The sequence below is a fragment of the Sminthopsis crassicaudata genome, chromosome 2, assembly GCF_048593235.1.
Source record: "Sminthopsis crassicaudata isolate SCR6 chromosome 2, ASM4859323v1, whole genome shotgun sequence".
NCBI classification, from domain to species: domain Eukaryota; kingdom Metazoa; phylum Chordata; class Mammalia; order Dasyuromorphia; family Dasyuridae; genus Sminthopsis; species Sminthopsis crassicaudata.
In genome coordinates this window covers 206,230,054-206,244,464 of record NC_133618.1, presented here as the reverse complement: position 1 = coordinate 206,244,464, position 14,411 = coordinate 206,230,054, and the positions used below count along the sequence as shown (strand labels likewise).

General features: G+C 32.8%; 2 protein-coding genes across 3 annotated transcripts in view; both read right to left on the bottom strand.

The window, feature by feature from the left end:
* The window catches only part of LOC141552709 (uncharacterized), a 178,635-nt gene that overhangs the window by 95,760 nt on the left and 68,464 nt on the right, over window positions 1–14,411 (bottom strand). The gene's annotated exons all lie outside the window — the stretch shown is intronic.
* Window positions 1–14,411, bottom strand: part of CPSF3 (cleavage and polyadenylation specific factor 3) — an 83,630-nt gene that overhangs the window by 53,691 nt on the left and 15,528 nt on the right. For both annotated transcript variants that reach the window (XR_012486158.1, XM_074288101.1), the window contains exons 6-10: window positions 13,897–13,986; window positions 12,045–12,195; window positions 4,798–4,973; window positions 3,128–3,286; window positions 2,008–2,154 (exon numbers count right to left, since the gene is read on the bottom strand). Coding sequence is in view for 1 of the 2 variants with exons in the window: in XM_074288101.1 (XP_074144202.1) it covers window positions 2,008–2,154; window positions 3,128–3,286; window positions 4,798–4,973; window positions 12,045–12,195; window positions 13,897–13,986 (723 nt within the window). In the remaining variant the exon portion in view is untranslated. The remainder of the gene's footprint in view (window positions 1–2,007; window positions 2,155–3,127; window positions 3,287–4,797; window positions 4,974–12,044; window positions 12,196–13,896; window positions 13,987–14,411) is intronic.

Sequence of the window (14,411 nt, the reverse complement as noted above, 5' to 3'; positions counted from 1 at the left end):
TGCTAGGATTGGGAGGCTGCTCAAGGAAGGTGTAGAAAGCTTGAAAAAAGGAGTTTGAAACAGCCCCTGTAGGAATAAGAAAAGGATTTCTTAGTGGTGTTGAGGGACCCACTTAGATTAGGTAACAAGTGTATATAAGACATTTATACTCAGCCTGGGTAGGTGACTTCTATAACCTCATTCAATAGTGTTAAGTAAGAGTAGGAGCAGTTAAGGTGAAGAGTTGGGATAAGTAAGCTCCAGGGACAGAAGATGGCAAGGTAAGATAAACAGTAGGGCAATGTTCTTACAGGACAAGGGAATACAAGCAGAGAGATAAAAACAATGTTCAGTAGAACTGATTAGCTATGGGGTTAAGGTTGGGAAGAAAGGAAAGTGAGGGCAGAGCAGGTGTTCTAGTGGTAACAGCAGAAAGAAGTGGAGATAAAAATGAAGACTATATTAAAAAGGCATGAAGTAGATGAAGAGTTGGAAGAATAGGAGACTATAATAGTATTTATCTAATGCTTTAAAGTTTGCAATGTACTTTACAAATATTACTTCATTTTATTCTCATACCAATCATGGAGGGAAGGTTAATTGTTAAAAAACCATCTCCTTACAGGGTTTTAAAGCTCCTCCCACCCCCTCATGCTGTCACCCTTTTTCCTCTCTTCAAACCAAATGCCTAAAAAAACATGGCTCTATTTCTACTTCTCTCAAGCATTCTTCAACCTTTTACAAACTGGCCTTCAATCTCCTCACTTAGCTGAAAGTCTGACCTCCAAAAGTACCGTCATCTATGGTGGTCTTTTCTCATGCTCCTTCCCCCTTTACTCAGACTGTTACAAACTCTCTGCCCTCTCCTCTCTGAATCTGTGGCAGCACTTCCTCTCGGGTCCCCTCTTGCCTCCCTGACCAGCCTCTTTTGCTCAATTCTCATCTCCTTTACCATACCTATCAATCACATCACCTCATTGCCAATACATACATAGACACTTCACTGGGCTCCCTCAGTGATCTCATTAGCTCACAAAGATTTAATTATCATCATTATGCTGATGACTCCTAGGTCTCTATATCTGGTCCGAGCCTTTTGAGTTTCGATACTGCATCATTCCTAATGTACATTTCAAACTGTATGTCCTAAAGACAAACTCGACATGTCCAAAACGGAATTCATCATTTTCCTATTTAACATTCCATTTTTGGTGAAGGTACCCATTTCTACTGCATGCATAAACATTCTGCCAAATTCCAAGTTCATAACTTGTACATTATTAGCACTGACTTTTCAGTCTTTCTCATGCTACAAATCCAATCAAATGCCAACTCTTATCATTTTTATCTTCACAAGATCTCTGTATCCAACTTTTTTCTTTACTCATACAATCATCAACTTACTACAGATCCATAGGACTTTTTGCCCGGACTCCTGGAAAGGCCTCTGATGTTGGTTTCCCTGCCTCAAGTTATTCCCACTCTACGTGTCATTCAAAAGCTGCCAATGATTTTTCATTATGATCTCATCATTTTACTTTCTTACTTTGCAACTTGTTTTCAATCTCTATCAGTGCTCATTACATATTACTCTTCTCCCTACATTCTGTAGCTCAGGCCAACCCTGACACAGCATTTCAAATCCCATCTCTATGTTTCTGCACCTGTCATCTCTTGCACTCTTCCCTCCAACTCTGCCTCACATTCTATCTACTAATTCTTCAAGCCAATTTAAACATCATTTCTCTCCCTATTAATATCTTGTATTTAACTACCTGATTTTGGAGGATATTTATTCTACACACACTTATATTTTTAGATAGTGCCAAATAAGCTGAGTTTGTGGAGAATAAATGTTATTTACACTATTTTGCAAGCATCTAAATCTTAGACCTCTTAAACATTATTTTTATGAATTATCTTTATCTCAGCCTAAATCTGCTTTGCCATATTATCCAATAGATTTATATTCTTTAATCATTAATGAATTAAAAAAAAAATTTAGGCACAAATGAAATTATCACTAACCACATGGGGTGGCTTCAAAGCTCGAATAAATTCGCTGGTTTGTTGATAATCTGTGTGAGCTGAGAAAGAAATATAATCTACAGACATTTTCAGGGGCAGCTTCTGTCCAGACATGGTAGTGATCTCTTCAGGTTCAGACATGATATGCTATTAAACCAAAAGAAGACAGATGATATTAAAAAATTATTTCTGGAAAGAGTGTAACATCATTTCCCTTTTTATAAACTTCTGCATTAATATTATATTACCATCAATAGAATAAATGCTGAATAATTACTTGTCTCAGATAGGCATTTGGTCCCTCACTCACAAAGAGTTTCTATTCTAGTTATAAGGCCAAAACTGCTTGCTGTCATTGGAGTTAAAAAAATATTACATTTCAGAAATAAAAGGGACAAAAATATGAAGAGCAGGAACATTTTAGAGAAACTGATAGCCAGCTCAAACCTGGTTACATAGTGGCTTCCCTGACTTAAGATATATCAGAGTAGGATTTATACTAAAGATAAATCTTTGCCAGTTTATCCCTCCCCACCACCCCCTCAGTCATGTCTCTCCCCAGGAAAAGAGCAAATTCCTTTCTCCTTTTATACTTATCAACCCTAAGTTTCTGGGGCCCAGGACTAAAGCAAATGCCATACTTTAGGTCCATTATGTAATAAAGAAATCTTTTCTGATTTTTATTGTGATCCAGGCAAATAAACATCTTTTATAATGTTAGTTCTGAAAAGTAATTATTTCTATCTTAAAAAAATAAACCGAATTTACACATTTAAAATGTTTCTAACTTCAAAATTTCTTATAATAATAAATTATTGGCAAAGTTAGAAATTCAAGAAAAGTTTTAATTTACATAAATAAAATGCATTTTGTAGGAGTTGACAGAGTTGAAAAACAATGCTTCTGAAAAGTCACGATTAGAATGATGAAACATTTTTCATAACTACCCCACCATGCATGGCTAATTACTTTATAGAGATGAATATCTGCATACTAGATAAATATTTTATATTGGAAAGCCAACTGAGTTGAAACTGCATAAGACTTAATCTAGTAGAGAAAATTATACATGTATTATAAATATATAGTATGATCACAAAGCTTAAACATGATGATAAACCTTGGCAAGTGTTCCTTCAACACAGTATCCTGCTATAATCACACCATTTCTTTTATCAGTACACCAACTTTCAAATAATTCTCTGGATAAGCCACTTTGCATCATTCCTGGTGAAGCCATCACAACACTTGGACCAATATCATCAAAATGATCCATGCTCTGGGAAAAGAGAGATACAAAAGTATACTGATCACGTGTTTGATAAAGGATGCTATTTTGTAAGACAATATCAAATATCATGGTAGCTAGATGGCACAGTGAATAAAGTATTGGCCCTGAAGTCAGGAGAACCTAAGTTTAACTCCACCTTCAGATATTCAACACTTCCTAGTTGTGTAACCCCATTTGCCCCTTGCCATGTCTGTATCTCCACCCTCCACGACATCCCATCCCTCCCAGTGTATCAAATATCACTTTGGGTGAAATGAATCACCATTTAAAGATACTTAATTAGTCTGAATGACTAGTAAAATAACAAATCTAAGTTCTTCAGCTTCTGAACAATTTAGAACAAGAATAGAACAAGAAAGATGGTCCAGCCAGGGTGTTTAAACTTTTTTTTTTTTTTTTTGGTATCATAGACCCCTTTGACAATCAGTGAAGTCCCTTCTCAGAATTGTTTTTAAATGTATAAGTTAAATTTATAAAAACACTAAATTTTGGCTAAAGGTTAACAAAAATAAATATGTAATATTTTTCCTATTCAAGTCCACAGAGCTCTGAAATCTTATCCATATACTTTTATATATTTGTACATTTCAAGTTAAAAACTTCAGATCTATCAAGTACAAAATAGGTGATTTTTTTAGATCAATAATAACAATGGTACGATGACACTAGCCTTTGGATCATTCACAAGTAGAAAGGAAGCCTTGGAAATTATGAAAAGGAAATATAGAATAAAGAGAATAGTTAAAGTGGTTAATTTCTTCCCTGAAAAGTCAAAGAACTCGAAATTAGAAATAATTTAAATGTTTTTGAACTATCTTATTACTAAAAATTTAAATACTATTCTCACTAAACATATTTGTTAAAGTCAAGAAAAAAATCACAATTTATTTCAAGTTCTCAAAGTGTGGTGTAGTTGAAAGAACACTAATCTTCATCTGCTTGTTTTCAATTCCATTAACATTTTCATCATGTTTCACTCTGAATAAATTCATTAATAGGGGATAGTATGGCTATCCCACTCACATCTCCATTACTTACTTTTACATTACATGACTTTTGTGCCAGATAAAATTTCTTAACTGGAGGGCTGAGTAAAAACTTCTCCCATAGTCTAGAATTTTGTATCCCTACAACCTAATATAGTGTCTGGGAAATAGCAGATACTTAGGAAATGCTTAGATATATGGATCTGAATTCAGAAGACTTGTATTCAAATCATGGTTTTGCTACTTATCTGTGTGGGGTAAATCTTTTTTGAGTTTCTGTTACTTTTTCTATAAGATGAGATTGTATTAGGTGAATTTTAATGTGTCCTCTAGCTATAAATACCATGATTATTTCAGTTTAAAAAAATATATACTCTTAAAATAAACTCTGGCAAGAGTTTAGTAATAAATTGAAATATAAATACCTTCCAAGTAAAAATGACAAAAGACAAAGTGAAATGGAGGTAATTTTTATGCTCTATATATGTTCTTTTTTTCCCCAGAGGTACTAACCTTGAGATTACTAATGTGTTTAAAGACAAAAGGATTGTTGATATTGATTTGTTTACGGATTTTATCATTCATGGCATTCACATAGGTCTGATACACTGCCATACACTTCTTAGCCAAAGATGATGCATAGTATATTGGAATGTCATGGAGTTCTGGATGATTCTGCCAATATTCATCTAGAAAAAAAAAAATTTAAAAGGTAAAAATTTCACTCTTCTAAATGAAGGCAGCAAAATTTAAAAGTAAGGTTTCATTAGATTTTTATGCTTATAAGAAACTTTAAAAGATCAAAGCACTATGAATAAAGCCAAAACAGAATTTCATAACTAAAAATAGCTTAGGAAAAATTAACCTAGTACTTCTTCACTAAGTTAGTCCTAGTGAAGATTAACCTCAACTTTAGTCCTAACACCTCCCCCTCCACCTAGAACTTAAAATTATTGAACCATAGCAACAAAATACACAGGATAAAGATAAATGTAGATATCTTTAGAAGGAATAATGAATACTAGTTAGGAAGAGGTTTAAAATTTGAACATAATTTAAAATAAAAAATACATTATTAAATGATTCTAACATAGTAGCTATGGGATCCTGGACAACTCATTAGTATCCTAGCTGCAGAGAAAGTATTGACTTGCAATGGTAGAAGGAGTTCCCCCCACCCCAACGAGGAGTACTTTATATTTACTGTTAAAAACTTAATATTCTATAAAAACTGGTAACTAAGGAAAATAATGAGCATTTGATAATTACTAAAACTATCATGAAAATAGGAATGGCAAGGGGAAAAAATAAAACTTTTAAAAAAATAATTAAATTTCTTTTCTCATTTCTCATTTGACTATATGACTTTTGAGACTTCTCTGACTTTTCCACTATGCCCTTGATACTTTTCCCCATACCTCCTCAACCTTTTTTAGTTTCCTTTAGTGGGCTATTTTGCCCTATTAAGTTGTAAACTTCGTGATTCTTTTTTTGTTGTTTTTTGTATATGTGTCCTTAGTGTTTTGACACAATACTTAGCCCAAAGTAGGTATTTAATAAATATTTACTGACTTATTAGGAGTTATGTGAAATAGTTGAAGGAGCAAAAGACTTGAGAGTTAATGACTTCCTATTTATGATCAGCTATATCCATTTACTAGTGAGTCATGCTGGGTTGACTTTTTAACTTGATTTTACTTATCCATAAAATGTGGACAATGTGGGGACAGAATGCCCTAAAAATCTTAGATCAGTTTTAAACTATTAAAACAAACCAGTAGTAAGACTTTTTGAGAAACTATATTTGAACAAATCACTCTTAATGTAATGGAAAAAAAAACAACACTGTGCTTTAATAATTTAAGGTCACAATGAGAAGGAGTGAACCTCTGATTTCATCAGTATAGAGAATTCTCAATATGGAAATCCTTTCCATCTAAATATCAGATTTTGGCAATTTAGTTATAGCTTATAGTGTTAGGAGGTTAAGGAGACCTGAGAGATTAAGGAACTTGACCATGGATCACAGAACCATTATAAGCCAGGGGCAGAATGTGAATTCAGATTTCTAATTCAAAAGTCAGCAACTATGCCTCTTTCCTATATCACTGACTCTCAATTATAGCAGTACTTATGTACCAAATTACTCCATTTGTGTGTCGATTTTTAATTCTGTAATTTCTGAATACAAAAACACATAAAATCAAAACAAGAAAAATAAACTTTCTAAAACCTGACCGCCATTCTTTTACATACTGAATTGATTAATTAGAAACTCAGAGGGATAACAATTTACATTACTAAGTATTTCAGATACTTTTAAGACTATTCCCATGTCTTTGTTTTATAATTTCATAGCAGAGTCAACAAATTTCATTCTGATAATACTTTAAAAAACACTATTCAATGTATTTTACACAAAGATGCAAAAATATCTAATTAAAAGCAAACATAAAGGGTAAATTTTCAACCATGCATTTGATTGTGTTTTTGCCTTTTTTTCCCCTTTGCAACCTATTCAGCATTCATTAGTTTTTTCACTAGAAGGCAGAAGATAAAAAAATGAAAAAGCTTAAAAAAATAAAATAAAAATAAAAATCATTACTTACCAAAAGTTCTTGTACAGAATGAATAAGGGGGAAGAGGTTGAAATTAATGCTGGCAATGGATTTACACACATATATTGTACCTAGGTTATACTGTAACATATTTAATATGTATGGGATTGCCTGCTTTCTAGGGGAGGGAGGAGAAAATTTGGAAAAATGAATACAAGGGATAATGTTATTTTTAAAAAAATTACTCATGCATATGTACTGTCAAAAAAATTTTATAATTATAAAATTAATAAAAAAAGAAAAAAATGTTTAATATATATTGGATTACTTGCCATCTAGGAGAGGGAGTGGAGGAAGGAACTCAAGGTTTTATAAAAGTAAATATTGAAAAATTATCCATGCAAATGTTTTGAAAATAAAAAGCTTTAATTAAAAAAAAAAAAATTAAAAAAAAAATTTAAAAAAAAATAAAATTAATGTTGGCATATTATGTTATATTTTGGTCATTCACATTAATGATAATCTTGCCCTTTAAAATTATGGATAATTGATAAAGCTTTTTAATTTTCAAATGTATAGGAAGGCTATACAACATAGCTCTTATTTGAAATGCTGGTGATTATTTTTTTTTAGGTTTTTACAATATATAATCATAGAACTTAAAATTTAAAAAATTCAAAGGTATTGAAAACTTATGCTGAAAGGAATCATAAACAAACTCATTTCAAGAATAAACTTATATGCTAATACCCTAGCATTTAAATTAATAAAACTTTATCTGATACATGTGGAAATATGTTTACAAGAATTACACGTGTTTAACCTATATTGGATTACTTGCTGTCAAGAGAGGGGGAGAGGGAGAAAGAAAAATTTTAAACAAAAGGTTTTGCAAAGGTGAATGTTGAAAATTATCTTTGCATTTATTTTGAAAATTAAAAAACTATTAACTAAAAAAAAAAAAAAAACATTATCTGATTACAAGGTATACAGAATAAAAAAAAAAAACAATGAGGAGAATTCAATATCCTAAATTTTTTATAAGTTTCAACAGAGAAATAAATCAGACAAAATGAACAAGATGCTACAGAAATTAGAGTTAAGAGATATGGCATGTCTTATCAATATAGCAAAAGACTATATCATATGCAAGGATTTCAAAAACAAAAGCATAGAGCAGCTAGTTAAGATGATATCTGGGAATGCATTTGGGATTTCTGGACATGAGTTTAAAAATATAAGAATAATGTATTTTTTTAAATATCAGAGATAGAATGAAGTTAGCAATGATTAATAAAAAGTTGATCTTATAAAACTAATAAAAAAGGGGTAGCTAGTTGGTATAATGGATAAAGCCCTGAAGTCAGGAGGCCCTGAGTTCAAGTATGGCCTCAGACACTTAATATTTCCTGGCTATGTGACCTTGGGCAATTCACTTAATCCCAATTGCCTCAGCAAAAAACAAAACAAAACAAAACAAAAACAAACAAAAAAACAAATAAAAGCTTTAAATTGAAAAAGAAAGGAGATGGGGAAAAAAATGTCTATATGTATCACAATGCCAGATATCCTAATGTAGTTACAATGTAGGAAGAAGAGTAATACAGTTGGGCAGAAACTCTTAAGAGACTAAAAACAAGAGCCAGAAATAAAACTCATGGCCTCACATATTTATACAGGAATGAACAAAGCAAGGATTTTCAAAACATGAATTAGAAATCTTAATTCAAAAAGAAAAATATGCCTCACGAAGTTGACAGATGTTGAGGGGTGGAAGGTAGTGAAAAAGCATATAATATGAAGAGAAACCAGCAATACTGAAGGGAAATACCTTGAGAGGTTCACTTTAGTAAAAAACAATGTTGGCAGAAACCGAAATAAAATTGAAATCAAAATACACATTATACTATTGGTGTCAAATTCAAATAGAAATGGGGGCCACTAATCTGTAAATAAGGATTCTTGAAGGTCATATACTGACTTAGTTTTATAATGTAATGTTATCTATATATTTTATTTTCACTTATTTTGTTAAATATTCTCAGTCACAGTTTAAATTTGGTTATGGCCACTTGGGAAAACAGCAGGTATTCAGGCTGCATGTCTGAGCCCTCTGCTTAAAGACAATCTAGATAGAAAAAGGGAACAGATGAAAAGTCAGAGAAACAGATGACAAGCCTGGCCTGGACATTCTAATAAAGATGATAAAGCTATTAATTTCTTGGTTTGTCTTAATGATAATTTCATCTTTAAAGAAGAATAACTAATGAGAGAAACTGCCATTCTGAACCACTTTGTGCTAAAACAGCGGTGATGGAACCTGTGTGTGTGTGTGTGTGTGTGTGTATCTTGGAATTTATAAAAGATTACAGGAAGGAATTATAAGATGCTGTGACATACAGCCTAGATTTTGGAAAGCAGACTTCAAGTAAGTCCAAGAAAAATGAGAAACACCAAAGGTTAATATTTTGGAGACAAAGAAAAATTATAGCAAAAGGGAAAAAGAAGTGCAGTCAAAAAAGATGAGTTTAAATGCACTGATGTACTACTTTAGATTTCTGAGGCACACATCTAGGTATGTATTAAGAGGAAATTAAATTAAGATATTAAATTAAGAAGCACAACAGTATAGCATGGAATTGGAAGAATAATAGGAATACCAAAACTTAGAATAACCCACAGCTGGTAAAATATGCTAAGAATAAGAAAAAGTATTTTTATATAAATGCTGTATTAGAAAAAAGGAATAAGACTTCTGCTCAGGATAGTTGGGATGACAAAAACTGATGACACAGAGAAAGCAGAAATACAAACCTATTTATTTGGCTTCTACTTTTTTCCTACAATATTTAGGCTGGAAAGAATAGATCAAAAATGGCTACTAGGAAGTTGATACCTAAGATAACTAAGGAGGGAGGAGGAGGATTCTGGGAAGATGGCAGAGTAAATAGGTAAATTTTAAGCTCTCCAGATTTCACCCACATATAGAACAAATTTGTATCTCAGAGTCAACAAAGAAAGGAGAAAAATCAAAGATATGGAGCAGAACGGGGATCCAACAAGATCTGAAGAAAATCCCTAGGTTGAATTTATGTGAAGTGCAAACATCCCCAGGCTAGTTCTGGCTGGAGCCTCCCTGACTGTTTGTCAAGTCTGATTCCCGGAAGACTGACTAAACGTTGGCTGATTGGGAACATCAGGCCCTAGCTATGCTGCAGATATAGGGCCCTGGGCAAGAGGGAGTCAGTATCTGTGAGTGCAGGGGCAGCAGGGATACTACTGGCTGTGGGCACTTGCAGGAGGGGTGTAACTCTTGGTGTGGGTTCTGGTCAGAGGGGAGAGCTGAAGGAAAGCTTGAGGCACTACCACTGTCCCCTTCTCCCCCCTTCCCCTCCCTTCCATCAGTGGTACTTATACTAATATTTCTTATTAAAAAAAAAAAATTAAAAAATGAACTGGCAAAGAAGAAAGAACCCTACCATAGAAACATACTATAGGAACAAGACCAGGGTTCCGCTTCAGAGGATGCTGAAGTAAAAAAAGCTTCTACCCCCAAAGAGTAAAGTGAAATGGCTCTCTGTCCAGAAAGAATTTATAGAACTCCAAAAAAAAAAAAAAAAAAAAAAAAAAAATTTAAAAATCAAGAGACATTCTGGAAAAAATAAAAAAATAAAAACCATCTAAAAATATAAGATTATGAAAAAAATTAATTAACTAGAAAAGGAAATACAGAATCTCAAAAGATGAAAATAATTCTTTGAAAATCATAATAGGGCAAGAGAAAGCCAGTGAAACTATGAGACCAAGAAATAACAAAAAGAACCTAAAGAATGAAAAACTAGAAAAGAATGTGAAACATAAGGAAAACGACAGATTTGGAGAACAGATAAAGAGAAAATACAGGAATAACTGGCCTGCCAGAAAATTGTGACCAAAAAGAAAACATTGATAACTAAAGAGATAGTAGTATAGCACCTAGCTGCCCTTAATGAATTCAATTCACCAATGAATTAAAAAGCATTTTTAAAGCACCCACTATGAACTAGGCTGAGTGCTAAACTAGATATCTATAAAAAAAGACAAAAGCAAAACAGGACCTGCCTTCAAGGAACTAAAAGGGGAAATATAATATTGATCTGAAATGATAGAAAACTGATTCATTCCACAGTCAGAGGATCTGTCACTTATTACCTGTGTAATAATAAAAGTAGAGATTTATTTATTGTTTTAGGTTAGTTCCTATGCCTGTCTGGGTCTCAGTTTCCTCATGAATAAAATGAAAGGGTTAGACCAGATAATCTTTGCTCTCTCTTGCAGATCTAAATTTATAATCCATCATCTAACATCTTAAACTTGGGTCCAAAAACTGATTCAGCAAGTGCAAAATGGGAAACATGAGGTTAGATAACACAAGCTGTTCTGCAAAAGATCTGAGGGTTTGAGTAGAATGAAGCTTTGAATTAGAATCAGAATTTGGCTGATAAGCCAGAAAGGTCAATGTGATTCTACGTGGCATTAAAAGAGGCAGGGTGGTTAAGATTAGAGAGGTAAAAATTCTGTTTGTACCCTAGAAGGAAACAGAAGTATAGGTGGCTTGAGAAGAAAAATGATGTTTGAAGACTCATTATGGGAAAAATTGATAAAAATCAAAAAGGAATGGTGGAAAGGCTATCAGTGAGAACCAAAGTGGTATTAGATAAGAAATTTGTAGTGACCCTATCAGCATGGTTTTGTGAAGTTGTTTAGCATTTAACAGCACTCACACAAGAGCAGATAAGATAGAATATGGAAGTAATCCAAAATAGAGGTCCAAAAAGGAGTGATGACAACAGAGAAAGAGGAATTATCCTTAGGAGGGAAGGATTAAAGAGTTGAGAATGAAACAGCTGTAGGACCAGTATAAGGAAATCCAACTTCCAAATAGTATTTCAGCAGCTTATTTTATCTGGCAAATCACTTAATCTTCTTGGTTCTTAATTTCCTTATCAGTTAAAATGAAAATAATGATACTTGCTCTAGTGAGATAATGCACTCTGAAAACTGTAAAGCTGCCCATGGCTGTAAGTGTAACTTCTTCATAGGAATGTAAGAGGATAAACTAAGGATGCTATATATAAATACAAAGTCTCCTCAGCCGATTTATTCAATGATACTTTCTGTAAATGCCTTTTAAAGTTGGGAGAGTAGGGGGAGGAAACATACCTAAAATTAAAAGAAGTTCTTGAGCTCGTCCCAGAGCAAAGACGGGAATAAGACCTCTGCCACCTCGATTTACAATGTCATGAACAGTGTTACAGAATCTTGCCTCTCGCTCTTCTCGTTTTTCATGAATGTGAGTCCCATATGTAGATTCCTAAATAATGTAGGATATCAGAATAATGAGACATATATCCAACCTCAAGTGTCTTAAAAAGATTGACATTCAAATAAAATGATCTATCCCTCTACCATAAAATAATTTGTTTGCAGACTTAAGACACTTAACATTAGGTGAGATTAATAATAACAACAGCTAGTATTTATATAATGCTTTAACATTTCCAAAGTGCAATAGGACAGGTTATCTCATTTGATCCTCAAAACTCTCAGACATAGGTGTTATTATTTACACACAAGGAAACTGAAGCAAACACTGGTTAAGTGATTTTGCCAGTGTCACATGGTTGGTGTCTGAAGGTGTATTTGAACTAAGACTGAAGACTGTCTGATCCCAGACTCCAAATCTGATGCTTTTGCCTGCTATGATACCTACTTGCCAAGAAGATAATGATTCAGGCATGTTTTCCAGAAATTGAGATCATTTATTTGCCTTATAACCAAGAAGTTGAATCTTCTATATAAATCTCAATGCCTGATGTTTATCAGTACAACCATCAACAAGTAAATGAACATTCAAAGAATTACCACTGCTCCCAAAGAGCCAGACATTAGTGGAGAAAGACCATCACTAACTAGAGCTTAAAAAGGTTTTGTAACACAATCTATTACTGAATTTCTCTGAGCTGACATTTTACCATAATCAGCAAGCATATACTTCAAAAAGACTTGGGATTTCACCAGGTATTCCCGCCTACCATGTGAATCACAATTGCTGCCAACTAAGCATTAGTCTCTTAAAATTTAGTTATTCTAGTTGAGATCTCAAACAGAAGATTAATGGGTGACATTAAAAGATTCCCCAATTTGACAGAACCTGCCACAGTTTACATTTCATTTGACATCTTCAAGAATCCGTGGTAACCTCCATGACATTAGAGTAGGGGGTTAGAACTTTACAGACATAATTGAATAAACCATTACTAAACAGGATACTATATTGGAGAAGGCCATACAAAGAAGGGTATAATGTCTTCTCTGCCCTCAAAGAACTTATAAACCAGTTAGGGAGACATGTCATGTACATCTCCCTAAAACTAAATATAAAATATAAAATACATAAAGATAAATAAGATAGAAAAATAAATTTAAAAATATAAGGCATCATATGCTAAGTGCCAAAAAAGAAAACAAAGATTCTCTTCTCTCATCTACAAGACTCTCAGGTTTCAATTAATACTTTCTTTTTCTCTTCAAGATTGGGGCAAATGTTGACTTTAAAGTAATTTCACCTTGATTAAAATGTTGGGGATAAAGTGCCAGGTAGATACATATTACTTGCTCCATCTAGTTCCATTACTTTCTTTCAAGATAAACCTTCCTATGGGTTACCACTTTTAGAAGCCAAAGGATGAAGTTGCATTGTAATGGTAGACATAAATCAATACCTGATTTTTTTTAGTTCCAAAGGTCAGGTTAATCCATGAGAGCTGAGTACTTTTCCCCACAGCTAGGGAAAAAACTATTTCTTTATATTTAAAAATACATACAATTCGATTTCTACATAATTCACATTACCTTTTATACTAATTCAATAAACACAAGACAAAAATTCTTTATTATTAGGGGTGTGTCTTTATAAGGGGCAATGAGAAAGGTATAAAGGGAAACTTAAGAGGATATTAAAAACAAATTTAAAATTTTTTAAAAATCTATTAAATAAATCACCAATACTTACAATAATAAGAATATCTGGTTTAATATTAGGAATTTCAGCTGCCATTAAGTGCCTATCTTCTTGTCTTGAGAAATCACCTGTGTATAAAAGCTATGAAAGACAAAGTATTTAGTTGAGAAAGGAATTAGGATTTTGGACATTTTATAATTAAGCCAATAAAATCTAGGAATGATTTGTGTACACATGTATTCATAAGTATCATTACCATCATCATCAAGTTATAAAACTTCAGACAGATTTCAAAATATGCTAGATCTGATGGGGAAAAAGTATGGCCTATATCAAAATCAATATGCTACCTTGTAATTAGTAATTTCAATATTTGTCCCAACTTTTTCCTAGATAATTTTATTAGAGATTGCTGCAAACAGGATAAATAGCCTATTTATCTTCTCTTCCTTTTTTCTTTCTTTTGGGAGCACAGTGACATAGCTGCCAAATTATTTCTTAATATAAAATATAAGACCAGAGGTTATTCCCTATTAAATTACCTAAGCAGATGAAGACTATGATTA